The sequence below is a fragment of the Equus asinus genome, chromosome 25 (genome assembly GCF_041296235.1).
Source record: "Equus asinus isolate D_3611 breed Donkey chromosome 25, EquAss-T2T_v2, whole genome shotgun sequence".
NCBI lineage: Eukaryota > Metazoa > Chordata > Mammalia > Perissodactyla > Equidae > Equus > Equus asinus.
The window spans coordinates 49,939,252-49,955,040 of NC_091814.1; the positions used below are offsets into that span (position 1 = coordinate 49,939,252).

General features: G+C 47.6%; 1 protein-coding gene across 4 annotated transcripts; it reads right to left on the minus strand.

Annotated features, from left to right (window-relative positions):
- Positions 1-786: 786 nt before the first annotated feature.
- METTL13 (methyltransferase 13, eEF1A N-terminus and K55) lies at positions 787-15,511 on the minus strand. 4 transcript variants are annotated; one of them, XM_014845195.3, is made up of 8 exons: positions 15,036-15,511; positions 12,888-13,647; positions 11,364-11,563; positions 9,471-9,666; positions 7,081-7,248; positions 5,595-5,810; positions 2,442-2,573; positions 787-1,157 (listed from the first exon to the last, which is right to left on the minus strand). In XM_014845195.3, exons 1-8 carry the CDS (start codon positions 15,186-15,188, stop codon positions 883-885), a joined length of 2,100 nt encoding a protein of 699 aa, XP_014700681.1. In that variant the 5' UTR covers positions 15,189-15,511; the 3' UTR covers positions 787-882. The 4 variants fall into 4 exon arrangements, with proteins under 4 accessions (XP_014700681.1, XP_070353372.1, XP_070353371.1 ...); XM_070497271.1 differs by lacking the exon at positions 5,595-5,810 and having other exon boundaries at positions 15,036-15,497; XM_070497270.1 differs by lacking the exon at positions 2,442-2,573 and having other exon boundaries at positions 15,036-15,465.
- Positions 15,512-15,789: the final 278 nt, after the last annotated feature.

Below are 15,789 nucleotides of genomic sequence, written 5' to 3' on the forward strand. Positions count from 1 at the left end.
GTGAGATTTGGGGTTAGATGTAGTTTTGGTTTAATTATTCTTTATCTCAGATTAAATGAGACGGTGCATGTACATCACTTAGAAAAGTTCCTGAAACATGTTAATTTTTATTACTAATCCATGTTTTGGCCATTCTTAAACATCTTTACTTCACCACAGCTCTTTACACTGGGTCTGGCGTGCAGCCGTCACTCAATAAATGTGAGTAAACCAACACCGGAGACTTTAGTCTCTGACATACACAGTCATGGGGCCAGTTACATCCACTCCCCCGACTGAGAACAGAACAAATGGCTTAGAGTACAAGGTTTGAGTGGCTGAGGAAAGCTGTTAAATAGGGAGTGGGTCAACAGATCCTTAAAACTTGGGACCACATCAGCGGCAGTTCCATCTGCAGGGAGTCAGAGGAGATGTTCTCTCAAATCTGTCTCATGCCTATGGAGATCCTCCTCTGTTTATAGTCTTTTGGCATGGAATGCTCTGCTATCTCTCTTGAGATCATTCCTACAGAACCAATAAAAGGATAAAGCAAAAGCAAAACAGCAATCAGATCCAACTGTCTCCGGTCCTAAGGAGCTTGGTGCATACTTGCTAAGGCATCAACGTCTTTGGGGGCTCCAGCAGGGATCCTACTAAAGGGCACGGGAAAGGAAGCAAGGTGATCAACCCAAGTGGGACAGAAGAGAATAGGAGGGGAAGGACTTTTTTATTTTCCCAGATCCTCAGCAACCTCACCAAGCTGGAGGCCATATGCAGCTGAGTATGAAAGCAAGAAAAACAGGAGGCTCAAAAAGTAACGAGCACTGTATTTCTTCAATCTCTGGCAGCCAGGGCCCCAGGTCAGTCCGGCAGGAAGCTCAGAGGACTGCCTGGCCTCAGGGATCACACAATCTTCACAGTCTTGAGCATATCTGACAGGACATACGTGTCATCCCAGCCCCTCCCAGGCCTCCTCAGTGTCTGCTCCAAGGCCTCGGCCACTTCCAAGAGCTCCGGCGTGGCAAGTGTCTGCTCAGGGTGCAGCTGACAGAACAGGATCTCATTTACTTCACCCTCAATTCGCCGGACATACAGGAGGGGGAACACAGCCTTGAGCCCAGCCAGCACTGAGTCCTTTAGCCCCAGGTCTCGGCACACGAGGTTGAGGATGAAGACACCTGTAGGGTACGAAGGAGAGACTCAGCATGACTACAGATCAGGGGACACGTTGGAGACGAGGTTCAGGTCTGAGGAATGTACCAATCCCTGTCCCAGGGAGGCTGGTGGTAAGAAGCGCACCTACAGCGGCAGTGAGTTAGAGAGAACACACAGCACACCAAGGCAGAAGAATGTGTGGGGAATATGTGAACCGTGAGAAAACTTCAAGCTAATTTCTTGCTCTTCTGTGTTGCTAACAAATTATTTTACCATTCTCCATGTCTCAGTTTCCCAAAGAACTACTTTGAGAAAGAAGTAATTAATACCCCCAAGAAAGAATGTACCAACTCCATACGGATGTTACATTCCTGACACATACATTATGGAGTTTTTATTAGCCACTGAGAGGGTCGGTGACAATTAAAGTGCTGACTCTGTTCACCATAGTAAATGCCTCTGTGAGGCTGGGAACACATGGATGAAGAGCTCCAGCTTTCAAGTCACAAGGACCTGAGTTGGAGCCCCAGCTGTTACTTTGTGTCACATCGGCAAGTCTCTTTACCTCGGTTTCCTCATCTGAAAACGGGCTGCTATGAAGATGAAACAAGATGCTGCCTAGTCCAGGGCACACGGGAAGAATTCGAGTGGTAGCTAGTGGCACCATGCTGGTGAGAATGTTAATCACCACAACCTCTTGGTAAAACTGTGTGGCTGCGTCTACGAAAGCTGAACACACACAGAAGCTATGATCCAGCAATTACAACCTTACTTCTATGCCCAAGAGACTTGCAAACATATTTCCACAAAACACATCTACTAGAATGTTAATGGCAGCACTACTTATAAAAGTCCCAAACAGGAAACAATTCAAATATCATCAGCAGAATGAAGAAACGAATTGTGGCACAGTCATACAATGATACTTCACAGCAATAAAAAGCAACAATGTCAACACAACACTGTGGATGAATCTCACAAGCATCATATTGAGTGAAAGAAAAAATCTAAGGGGTACATTCCCTATGATTCCATTTATATATACAACAAAAGTGGGTAAAACTAAGCAGTGCTGATCGAAGTTAGGACAGCGGTTAACCCTTAGAGGAGGATGAGTTACTGCAAGGAGGTGAGAGCTGGAACTCCAGGGTGCTGGATATGTTCTGTGCTTGGTGCCAGTAAATGGATGTGTTCGATTTGGGGAAACTGATGGAGCTACCACTTATAACATGTTCATTTTTGATTAAAAGATAATTTTTCTTAAAGGACCCATCCCTTCTCCCTTCCCAACCTTTTGTCCTTCATACCCTCAGGAGTCAAGATGCTTTTGACCTTCTGCAGGAAAGGCTGGTCCACAAACGCCGGGGGTGGACAACTCATTCCCAGTGTTGGGTCCTTACTGTCTACATCAAACATTATGACATCGTAGTGAGGCCGTACTGGGAAGAGAAACAAAGGAGTCTTTAGCCTTTGCTAGATAAAACAATGCCATTTACATTACTACACCACATCGCCTCTGTGACCTGTGGTGGGTACTGGTGGCTAAGTAAGAGGGATGACATGGAAGATGTGGTTTGCCTGTAAGGGCACTCACACCACCATCCAGGGGAGTTGCTATTGTCAGGATTCTGCTGTGAGTACCCCACGTTAAAGATGAGGCCTTCATCTCTCTTCTTCCTGCACATTTAAAAGCACCTTCCTAACGCACACACATTATTGGGGTCCACACGCATGATTATTACTTGGTTAGGAGTCCATCTATATCAGTGATTTTCCACTCTGGCAGAACATTTGAGTCACTTTGGGAAGCTTCTAAAGACAGCCACATGCCGCATAACAACGTTTTGGTCAATGACAGACCCCAGAGATGGCCGTGGTCCTGTAAGATTAGTACCATACGCCTAGGTGTGTAGTAGGCTACACCATCTAAGTTTGTGTAAGTACACCCTATGATGTTCACACAACAAGGAAATCGCCTAACAGCTCATTTCTCAGGACATTACCCCGTCGTTAAGTGACGCATGACTGTACTTAAAGAGCCTGGGCTTGCCTCCTGACCAACTGAGTTAAAAACCCAGTTGGGGTGGCAAGGAACAGATGGGAGGGGAGAAATGAGAAGCCTCCAATATTCTTCTTAAGCTGCCCAGGGAATTCTAAATACAGTCAGAGTTGAGAACCACTGATGTAGACAAAGCAGCTGCTAAGCTTTCAAAGGGCTGACCCAGCAAATGGTAACTTTAACTTAACCCTGGAAACAGCAGATGTTTGCCTTGTAGGAGAAAATTTTCTCAAGTTAAAGTTAACACATCTTTTCTAGTTACTTGAACAATAGCTGGCTCAAAAAAGAAATTATTTTGCTAAACGGATGACAAAGAATCGATGATGAACCAGATCTATTCCTTACTATAATGTTAAATAGTTTTTACAAGAGGGTAGGCCTGCAATGCTACTGGCTTGTTTTTAGCAAACTGTGAGATGGTGATAATGATTATTCCATAATTTTTTTACCTAGGACTACTATTTACCTAGGACTACGGCATGCCTATCACTCTTCATAACATAGATCTGATTTGGCTTCTTAGAGAACAGAACATGTTGGCTCATCAAAGTCCAAGGATAACCATGGCTCACATTTGCAGCATGAGCCCTCCAACAATCTGAAAGGTTGTTAGAGATGATGCCAGGGCTGTTCAAAACTGACCTCTAGGGCTGGCCCCGTGGCCAAGTGGTTAAGTTCACGCGCTCTGCTTCGGTGGCCCAAGGTTTCGCCAGTTTGGATCCTGGGAGTGGATATGGCACCACTCATCAGGCCATGTTGAGGCGGCATCCCACATGCCACAATTAGAAGGACCCACAACTAAAATATGCAACTATGTACTGGGGGGATTTGTGGAGAAAAAGCGAAAAAAAAAAAAAAGATTGGCAACAGTTGTTAGCTCAGGTGCCAATCTTTAAAAGAAGAAAACAAAAACCTGACCTCTAGGTAATAACAACAGCAGTACATCATGTATTGAGTACCTACTATGTGCCTGGTGGGGTTTTAAATGCTTCACACGTATTAGTTACCGTTGGCCTGGGCCCCCAAACTGGCCCCAGCCTCAGAGAGTGAAGCTGTGAAACTCTGACAGAGTTAAATTCAGTTTGCAATTAAAATTAAGGCAGCATCTGTCCATCGCACCACCAAAATATTCGTCCCAGGAATCCTGGTTTGCCACATCCTTACTGGAAAATATTCTAATCCAGTGAGAACCAGAGCATCAGCAAGGGAACGAGAAGACCAGGAAGTGTGGGTGGCCTGAGCTCCCCAGGTTCACTTAGGACTGAACCAACCTAACTGCCTTCTCCCTGAGGGACTCACGCTCTGGAAAGCACCTGTCACCAGGAGCCTATATATAAAGTTGCAAAAGAATCAGGGTAGCTATTGCAGAACATAATATGCCTTCTGTCCTAAGTCTGGGATATAAAATATTAGGGCAAAATGGAGCCTTAATTCCAGTAGCAGCAGGGCTATCAGAATTCCCACTGAGCAGCATCTGTATTGGGGTTTCTCAACCTCAGCACTACTGACATTTGGGGCCAGACAATTCTTTATCATCAGTGGCTGTCCTGTGTATTGTAGGCTGTTCAGCAGCTCCCTTGGTCTCTATCCACTGAAGGTCAGAAGCACCCCTACCTAACGGTTATGACAACCAAAAAAAGTCTGCAGACATTGCCGAAAGCCCCTGAGGTTTAGAACCACTGATCTACATGTACACTGCTTTGCTTTATTTCTGGCTTCATGTCCAGCTGAAAGATTTATTAAAAAAAACACTTCCTAACACACACCCCAACTTTTCTCCCCCTTTTCTTCACCTAGATACAGAGTTTAGGTTTCTTCAGTTGGTGAGGATGTGGCAAGTTACAGGGTTAGAAGAGAATCAAAAGAGAAGCCCACTGGTCTGTTAGCACCTTAAGGGCAGGAAAGGGCCTATTTTACTTGCTATTGTACCCCAACCCCTAACACAGTGCTGAGCATATGGTTGGCACTCCATATTTATTGCATAAATATGTCAATAAATGGATTTTTTTTTTTTTGAGGAAGATTAGCCCTGAGCTAAGATCTGCTGCCAATCCCCCTCTTTTTGCTGAGGAAGACTGGCCCTGAACTCACATCCACGCCCATCTTCCTCCACTTTATATGTGGGACGCCTACCACAGCATGGCTTGCCAAGCAGTGCCATGTCTGCACCTGGGATCCGAACGGGCAAACCACAGGCCACCGAAGTGGAACATGCGAACTTAACTGCTATGCCACCGGGCAGGTCCAATATATCAATAAATGAATGAACAAATGAACAGGTGAAAGACTGGGATGATGCTGATGCCGCCCTCTTAGAGAGGAAGTCTACAGGCCTTTGCAGGCCTGACAACCTCGGATCAATCTTCCTTCAATGCCCTTCCAAATTCCCCAGTAGCAGTACCTTCTCCTCCCGCCAGGCTGGTAATATAGTCCAGGCCATCAGCAATGTGGACCTTCATCCGGTCGCTCTGGGAGAAGCCAAACCATCGGGTAGCCACTTCCAACATGGACGGGTCGATCTCCACAGCATCGATGCAGGACTTTGGGAAATGATCGTGGACAAAGAGAGGGAGGCTGCCCCCGCCCAGGCCCACCACTAACAATGCCAGTGGGGTCTCTGGAATAAAGGAAGACAGCACCATTTTACCATCTGCTCGCTGGAAAGTTGTATACCAGTCTCGGGGAGGGCAAAAGAGGGAGTCGGATTGTTGGCTCTGCCCAGGAGATTTAAAGACCTGGCCTCCCTGTCTCATCCCAGAAACTTAGGAGTCAATTTGCCATCTGCAAATGCAACTCTGGCATCACAATCCAGAAGGTTTAGATCCAGAAGACAAACCAGTGTGTTATAATTATGGCCCCTTAAAGGCCCCAAGCACAGAGCTGACATCATATCAAGAGTCCCAGCATAAGCATTAGACCCTCTAGGAAATGGAATGGGAGGGTAAATGGCCAACATCTTGTTCACGATCACCAGGCAATGTAAATGCGATGCCTTCTGCCCAGCTCTCAACTCAAAGGCCACAAGTGTCCTTTCAGACACATCAAGCAAGTGAGGGCAATCCGTCTGAGTAAGAAATCACAGGAAAACAAAGGCCCAAATCCTAGACCTAAGCACAGAGAAACCACAGCAACCACAGGGGGATGGAAGGAAGACAACAAACAAGAAAGAACCATCAATAGGAGACCAAATGTGAGGATCAGATGTAAGAACTGAGACTCTAGGGACATATGTCAACGCCGAGAGAGGCCAAAAGTACCGGGTGTTTCAGTAAGACATACTCAGGGGCTCTGGGCGAAAGCAGTTACAAGCGTAGACAGAAACAGGAACGTTTTTGCTATTCTGGTCTGATCCAAGCCTGTTATTAATGATAAGGCTATGACTGCACTACTTATAATATGGATTTTTTTTTTAAGTAGAAATGCAAGATAGACTTGCAACTAGTGCTCAAAGAAAACACTGCTGAAAATTCAGAAATTCTCCTAAAGTGCAAAGGCATTTCCCTAGAGACGTGATTTTTAAATGTTCCATCTGGTTACATGGGTATATACACCTGCAAAAATCCATCAAGCTGAACTTTGTACTTTACGTATCTCATTGTACTTTACATATCTCATTGAATGTATTTTATTCCTTAATTTTTTAAATAAATGAATAGAAGAAAAAAGTTAGACATCAGCACATGTAGCCATTTCAAGATTACAATTCTAGTTTGAGGGAAAAGTTACCTGGATGTTCATTAACTAAGAAGATGGTTGGGAACAAGAACAATATGAATATATGTGCATTTATTGGCCTGTAATCATTGTTCTTAGACCACAGTAGCTGACGTTGATCACTTCTGTCACCACACAGGCTCCCCACTGTGGCAGGCAGTGGTCTCCCTCACCTAGAAGCAGCTCCGGGTTTCTCAGCAGGGCAAGGCCCGCGATCATGGCTTTGTGGTGTTCACAGCACAGGTAACTCCTATCAATGCACTGCCCCGGGGCTGCAGGGCGGTCCTCGGGAGCATCAGCAGGCCGCTGCTTCTTCTTGTCCTTTTTCCGTTTCTTCTGGGCTAAATGACAGATAGAAACAAATGAAGTCCTACGCTTAGTACACTCATCCTTGGAAAGCAAGGCACACCCCAGCAGCGGCTGCAGCTGGCTGGATCCAACCCAAGAACCCAAATGTTAAATAGGCAGGAATTTTGTGAAACGGTTAACATTTTGGTAGCTTGAAATCTGGCCATGGTGGCCATTTTTATGCCACAGAAATTGGCAAGCAGTACCCATCAGCCCTTTTTTTCCCCAAAGAGACAGTTCTTAAACATTTAACACACACCACTGGATACCAGAGAGTGAGAAAAGGAAAGTGGCAAAGAGACATCCCCAAACCTGAGAAAACTCAGCTGAGGAGTCCTAGTACAAGTCTCCTCTGAGACATGTAAGGCCAACAGGAGAAAAGTTTATCATAAATTCTTTTAGAGAAGGACTTAAAGTTACTAATTACCCCCTCTATGCCAATTACTGTACTAGACTTTTTTTACTCTTTCAGCTCTTACAACAACCCTACTATTCCAATTTTTGGCAGTGGAAAAACTGAGCATCTAAAGAGTTAACAATTAGGCCCAGAATCAGCAGGCGGTGGTGCAGCCGGGATCTGAACCCGCATTGCCCGTCTCCGACACCTATCATCTCTCCACCATAGTGCGGACAGGAATCCGCACCAGCCTGCTGGACAAGGAAAGCACGAGTGTCCACGGAAGGGGAGAAATCCTATAAAAGGCCCCTCCGCTTTCCCTGTCCCTACTCCCTCAGTTCTCTAGGAGACAGATGGTTCTGGGCTTTCAGAGGGACCAGCTGCATGCCACAGCAGCATCAGGCACTGGCATGGGGTGATAGGTGCACTTCAGAGATGTTTAATCACTTTCTAATAGATTCTCCTTGCTCACCTCCACAAGAGAGACCATTCTCATGAGAATAAAGTGATACCAAGAAGGCTAGGAACTTGACAACAGTGGAAAAAGTCTGAAACCCACACTGGAGGGCAAATGTTCTTTGAAGCAATTTTACTGAGCTTTCAGTGAGATGAAACTGAACCAACCCGTAGCCAGAGTGACCAAGTGCTAAGATAGGAACCCCACAAACATGGGTGCAGGTGACGAGGGGGAACCTCAAGAAAAAACCATCCTGTTGAGGGTAACCCAATCCTGAGCTCTGGGCAAACCCACCACCTCAGGAGTTTCTGAATTTTCTCTTTTCACCCGTCCTCCCAGGCGACCTTGCTAACAGAACATCACGGTCAGGCAAAGGGAACAACTGGGAATTAGCAGACTCAATTTCAGATTCCATGCCCAAATCTCTGTGCCTCAAAAGAGAAGTTATACTGGGGGAGGAGGGGGGAAGCGTTCACTCTGTACTCTATACATCTGATATTTGAATTGACTACAATGAGCAAGGATTGCTTTTATAGTAATACGAACAGACATGCCCAGTGAAAATGACTGGGGAAACAAACTACTGCTTTCCCTTTCAGTGGGAGTTTCTGAGCAGCATCTGGGAGACCACTTAAAAGGGATCCCAGAAGACATGGTGTAGATCTATGCTGTCCAGTGCTGTAGCCACTAGCCACCTGTGGCCATTTAAATTTAAATGCAAGTTAAGAAAACTTAAATATAAAATGAAAGATTCAGTTCCTTAGTCACACCAGCCACATTCCAAGTGCTCACAGCGACAGATGGCTAATGGCTACCATACTGGACAGCTAATTGGATATTAAACATTATTTTCATCACAGAAAGTTCTACTGAACAGCACTGGACCAGATGACCTCTAAAGCACCCACCACCTCTAAAACCCTCTGAAACAGGTGCTGGTGGGTGGCACTATGGAGGAGGGCTCACCTGCACCCTCCATGTTTCTGGCTCACCTTACAGAGGCCCACTGAATTAACACATAGATGGAAATGGAGCAACTTGTAAAACAGGTGGCCTCTAAACTGCAGGCATTCAAACGATTATCACATTTATTTGGTAAACCACCACCCCTGCTCCTTATCATTTCAGAGCCAGGCTCTGTTCAAGAAGAGAACACGCACCTCCATTCTGCTTATCGCCATTCATACCCTAAGAGCCCAGAGGGTAAGAGGACAACCCCCAGAGCCATGTGCCTCTGGTCACGGGTATCCAGGTGTGTCCTACATCTCAGCCAAGCTCCCAAGTCCTTCTGACCACTCCAAATTGAGAGTCTATGCCATGTGCACCTGGGTCCCACCACCGTGCCGCCTACGACGCCCCACCTCTGTGAGACACATCCTTCAGCAGCCTGGCTTCTGACTGCACCACGTTCCTGTTGCTGAGGAAGATGAGCCGCCGAAAGTAGCGCTTGTCATCCCCCTGCACGTCCTCGACGACGTAGTCGCCACTCAAGGGGCTGCAGTCTTGGTGCTGAACAGTCCGGACCCCGATGTCCCCACCCACGGACAGAAAGGGCACCTGAAGGTACAACAGAGATGTGATCAAAATACCAACTCAGTTAAGAAATATGAGAAATCATGATCCCTTCTCTTTGTGTATATATGAGGAATCCCAATACCAAGGTTCTGGGCAGCAGTGACTCCAAAGATCTGCCATTCTGTGAAAAGACTTCTCTGGGGCCTTTGGATCGGTCTCAAAAGGTTTAATTCACGTTTTTGAAAACCAGATGAACACATAAAGATCCCCCAAAACATTAGGGAAATGCAGTTGGTTCTCCCCAAGAAAAATATGAGATTCTCAATAGTAATCCTTAATAGGACTTTCAATAGTCCAGAACAATGAAGGCAGGAAGGAACTCTCTATACTTATGAGAGAAGGAACCTGGAAAAGGATAAAGACAACAAAATCCAGGGGAAAGCAACCACTCTAAATTGGGAGAAATTTGTCTCTTCCCCCGGTTATTTTCATCTTTTTTCCCATTTTTCCAAACAGGAGAAAAAATTAGGAGAAAAATACATTTTCCCCCTAAACTTTTCCATTTCCCTTCCCAATTTACATCTCTTTCCTTTTAAAGACCTGCAAGAGTAATGAACAAACACCAGGATGCTGACTTTGTGTACATCACACAGAGATGTAGGCACTGGTGAGAGAAGGTCACAAATGAACCTCCCACAGGATCTGGGTCGGTCTGATGGACACCAACCCCAAAGTCTGCCAAGAAGAATCCAACACACACTCATCTGTAAACACAAGTCAGCCCCATGGTCAGAACCACAGGCTGGGAACCCAGGAGCCTGGGTTCCTCTTTTCAGATCTGTTACTATAGCACCAAACCTCCAGATACTTTGGCTTTCCCATCTATCAAGAATGACAAACTCCTTCTTGGGGCTGGCCCCGTGGCCGAGTGGTTAAGTTCGCGCGCTCCGCTGCAGGCGGCCCAGTGTTTCGTTGGTTCGAATCCTGGGCGCGGACATGGCACTGCTCATCAAACCACGCTGAGGCAGCGTCCCATATGCCACAACTAGAAGAACCCACAACGAAGAATACACAACTATGTACCGGGGGGCTTTGGGGAGAAAAAGGAAAAAATAAAATCTTTAAAAAAAAAAAAAAAAAAAGAATGACAAACTCCTTACCATAAAGTCCTTGCAATAAAGTCACCAGTCAATTACCCCTCTCGTGACCAGGATGGTGCAAGACAGAAGACAGTGTCAACTGATAATACCATATCACCATTTTGGCAAAAACCTTCAGTTTCCTTCCCAATAAAACACAAGACCAGCAATGCCAATATCCCAAAAATTATGCTGCGCTCTTGTGGCCCTTTCCCATTCCACTCTCAGATAACAATGGTTCTAAGAAGCAACGTGGCCAAGGAAGTCCAGCGCAAAAGTGGGGAAGGAGAAACACGGTCTGAGCAATCCACAGTCTGAAGAGCTGGAGCCTGCGAGATGGAGAGCATCTCCTTCATCCTGTCTCTTAGGAGTCCTAGAGGCCCCACAGACACAGAGGCCACTGCTGCTCTCAATAAGGACAACCACTCCCCTTCCCCTCATTGCCTATAATTTCTGCCCACGTAGCTCTTAACCCCTGACATGCCCTCCAGGACCAAACTAAAGTCATAGATCCCAGTCCTCGCTTCTTCCAAGACACCCTCTGCCCTCCTAAATGACTTCTCCAAAGACCTGTGCAAGCTGCTACCAAAGCTCTGTTACCTGCTGCCGGGCAGGCATCCCGGCTGGGGCCAGCTCCATGACTCTGGCCGACAGCTCAGCCTGGATGCTGTCCATGCCTTCATACTGCTGACCTCGGTGAAGGGCCACGGTGATCAGCCTCCTGAAACCTGCGCTGGCTGCCAGCTGCTTCCGGCCCTCCTCCATGCCAAAGAGCCACTCGGTCTCTCGACCCTGGGGGACTACAAAGAGGCATTTGGTGACCGGGAGTCCAGGAAAGAGTGTTCAAGCCCACAACCAATATGACCCACATGGCAGAGAGCCAGCCCCTGCCCAGGCCCAGCATCGCCTCCAACTGTGACTCGCTGAGGGGCTATCTATTCCCTAGTGCACAATGCCCACAGCAAAGCAGCCATCAGACACATGGCAGGACCCAGGCGGATACGAAGTGTGAACGCTTATGGAAGGGGAGGGAGGCAGGTACCCAGAGCAAGAAAAACAGAAATATATTAATGCTTATTACACGCCAGGCATTATTCCAAGCAATTTACAAATAGAAGCTGATTGAATAGTAGCCCAAGATGCAGGTGGTATTATTATTTCCATTTTATAAATGAGGAAATTGAGACAGAGAAGTTACATTATTTGCCCAGGTTCACACAGCTAGTGAATGGTGAAGCTGGGACTCACAAACAGGCAGTCCAGCTTCAGACTCCGTGTCCATGCCCACTGCACTATTCGTTCCCACAGGTGGACAGTTAGGATTATGGAATACTTGGAAAAATGGCTCAGTTGTCAGGAAACAATTGCCAGCATGACGATATCAACCCCTTGCACCTGTCTAGAATTTTCTACTTTTGAAAGCATTTCCTCATACCATCTCTTTTATCCTTAATAAGGTAAATCTGGTATCGTTTACCCCTTTCAACAATAACACTAACATTTATAAAGCACTTTTCATGTGCCAGGCACCATTCTAAGAGCTTTTACACTTCTCACAACTACACAAGACAGTTACGATATCATTTTATAGATGAATAAGCTGAGGCAGTGAAAGAAAAGTAACTTGTCCAATGTCACATGACCAGGAAGCGACTGAGCCAGGCCTGGAACCCAAATAGCCTGGTTCCAGAGCTCACTTTTTTAGCTTCTATTCTGTACTCTCTCTAAATTCAGCAGAGAAGACAGAGACTCCCCAAGTCACTGCAGCTCACAGGCCACCGAACTGGGACTCCACTGCTCCCATTACTCCACGTTACAGAGTAACTAACAACTCTACAGTGTGTGACTTGCCTCAATTTATCTGTATTACTTCTCTCTCCTTCCCTATCAACTCCAGTCTCACACTTCATCAAGCCTTTGCAACAGAAGATGAGAAGAAATAAGCCTCCAATCTAAGCAGGTAGCTGGAGAGCTGCTACCCCCCTTCCTCATGCCTTGGCTAGTCTAACCTCTTGAAGTACCACCCCCTAGAAGATAAAACCAGTCAAGGCATACCCCTCCACCAAAGCCCCAGCCCCAGCAGGCCAGCCCCTCCAGGGAAGAGAGGGAGCAATCCCAACTCACTGATGAAAATGGCAAAATGACTGTCCCGCGATGGTTTCACAGTGGGGCTGTCCACCACGTGGAGGGTGTAGCGTGGCTCCCCCGTGTCCCCATTGCACAAGTCCAGAGACACACTCCCCAGCCCGGCCTTGCGGTACAGCTGGCTGCACAGCCAGGCATACTGCTGCCGCTCCCGCACCGCCTCAGCCAGCTGCTCAGCACTCTCCAGCCGCACAGGCTTGCCCTGCTCCTGAGCACACAGCTCAAAGATCTGAAGGGCAGAGCCAGGGACTGGTCTGAACTTGGTCATGATGAAGGCAAACACAGGCAGGGAGAACCGAGGCTCTGCTTCCAACACCTGGTCCTGGCTGCTGGCCACCTGGTGCACCCTCACCATCCACCCCTCCCGAGAGAAGTGACCCACTGCTTTCTTCAGGACGTGAGCCTGAGCCAGGGAGATGCAGAGGTAGCGACCGCCCACCTGCAGGACACGGCCAACCTCAGCTAGCATCCTGTCCACTTGTTGCAGGGTCTTCTCCTCCTCATCTGTCAGGACAGCATCCAGGGTGCCCTTGTCCAACACCACCTGGAAGGAGGCATCGGGAAATTCCATCTGTGTCATGTCCATCTTCAAGAAGCTCATCTGGGGCCGTCTGCTGGCATTGCGTTCCTTCATTTGCTTGATGACGACCTCACTGATGTCGATATTCACTATATCCTCATAGCCCACATCATACAGCTGCTCACTGAGCTCTGAGTTACCGCACCCAATCACCAGCACCTGGGGAGAAAACCCAACAAGATGGAGGCGATCAAGGCAAAGGAATGAGCTGCAGATACTTCAAGGAATCAAGTCTCTCCTCGGCTGCTGCATGTTTCCTGAAGGTGGAGATGCTATTGTCAGGAGGGAGCACCATTACAGAGCCGATTCTAGGCTGCATCTTGAAAGACCACTGGTTAGAGGAACTCACTAGTGAAAAGCACATTCAGCTACAACAACGCAAGTTACGTGAAAATGGGCTTTCTGTACTGCAGAAACGAACTAATCATGGTTTTCTCTGAATCAAGAATTTATTACTCAAGAATTGACAGGAATTCAGAGAATCCAAATACAGTAGTTACAGTTGAAAGCTATTTGTTTTACTGTTGAAAACCTAGTTCTGGCATAATCCTATTCCACTTATCCCTTTGGCTTCACCTCACGAGAGTCTGCTATTTTCTGAAGCCAAACTTAAAACACAGGTTGTTGCCTCCCTCTCTGTGAGCAATCTCCCACTGATCCTTCCAAATTCTGCCCCATGTCACCATCTCTGGAAAAGCATGGTACCATGAGAAATGCATAAGTTTTAGAGCTAGATGGGCCTGAGTTTAAATTCCCATGTGTCCACAACTAAAAATATACAGCTATGTACCGGGGGCTTTGGGGAGAAAAAGGACAAATAAAAAAATAAATAAATAAAAATTCCCACGTAACCACTTACTACATGTATGATCTTGGGCAAGAAACTGGCTCTCAGAGCCTCAGTTCCCTCATCTGTAGAATGTGTATACCGCCACTCAGAGTTTATTATGAGAATTCAGCAACTGAACAAACACACACACACAGCACCCAGCATAAGGCTTGACACTAAAGCTTCTTCCATGAATGTTAGTTTTCCACCTTCCTTCCTTCCCTACCTCCAATACAACCCCACCTCTATCAAACCTCTTATTATTGTACCTATCTCTTTTCACTTCTGGAATGCACCCAGGGTTTGTATCTTTATGCTCCTGCGCTGAGCCCAGCGCCTGAAATTCAGCGGGCCGCAAAAATACTTGATAACAGATTCAAGTACCAGTAAAGCCACAGGTGCTGCCTGCTCCACAGGGACGCACAGAGACAGAAAAGCACAATTTCTCTCTAGGAGGCGATATCTAAATTGGAGTACTAAAGAAGTCACTCTTCCACTGGGGTTATTAATTCAAGAATGAGCTGGAGGCAGGAGGTCTGTTATTTGAAAACCGTTAAAAGGATATCTTTAAGTTGCCTGTTAGCCGGAAGGATGCACGGAATCTTGAAAATACGGGCCCAGTGAGGCCGCCACGCCTGTCCCTGTCTACCAGGCGGAGGATTACCGTGGTCAGTTCCCACCTTCCCGAGCACACACAGGGCTGCAGGGCCGAGCTCACCTTTTCCCTGGGTTTCATGTATTTGTGGAGCACCCCGCACAGTTCCAGGTAGGTTCCATACCACTCGAAAGCTTTCTTTCCTCGCTGCTGGAAGAACTTCTCCCAATAGTCAACGGAGCCAAACTCCTTGGAGCTTTTAGGTAAGAGATTCATATTCCCACTGCCTGAGCTGCGTCTTCAGGACTCTCCTACTCTCTGAGGTACCATCAGAGGGGCTTCCCCACACGCGGGCTCGGGACACTGCAGTGGGAATTCTGTCCGCGGACAAACAGCCACATTGATTGGTCCCACATTCAAAACCCAAAGGCTTGACACGCCAACCACACGCACGGGACACTGCCCCTAACACAGGTTCAGCCCCTCCTCGGCGCCCACAACCCCCGCCCCACGTGGGGAGCCCCTCACGCTCCAGAGCCGGGTTTCAGAACCCGCAATCTTATCCGGGTGCGAGGCTTCGCGATTGGTCGGCCGCCCACAGCATTCCGGCATCTCATTGGTCCCTGGTTTTCCTTCCTGGCACCTCATTGGCTGCGACGCGCTCGCCTCACGCCGGCGGCTTGGTCGCAGGCGCCGAGCGTTTCTGTACGTGAGGCGGGGCGGGGTTGGACGGGGCCTCGGGCGGGAGTCGCGGTGGAGGCCCCCGGGTTGCCCAGACCCGGGGCTGGTTCGAGCGGCGCGCGAGGGCAGCCTTGGCGGGTTTCGGGTTTCCCGCCGCGGCGACAAGCGCGCAGACCTGCTGGGCTCTGTTCGCTTC

Excerpts from the sequence above, each read along its gene's own strand:
- METTL13 (XM_014845195.3), bottom strand. The coding sequence starts at position 15,188 with ATGAATCTCTTACCTAAAAGCTCCAAGGAGTTTGGCTCCGTTGACTAT. Across the intron at positions 7,249-9,470 it reads GAAGGATGTGTCTCACAGAG|CCCAGAAGAAACGGAAAAAG; the intron begins GTGGGGCGTCGT and ends TCTGTCATTTAG. Across the intron at positions 5,811-7,080 it reads AAACCCGGAGCTGCTTCTAG|AGACCCCACTGGCATTGTTA; the intron begins GTGAGGGAGACC and ends CCTTTATTCCAG.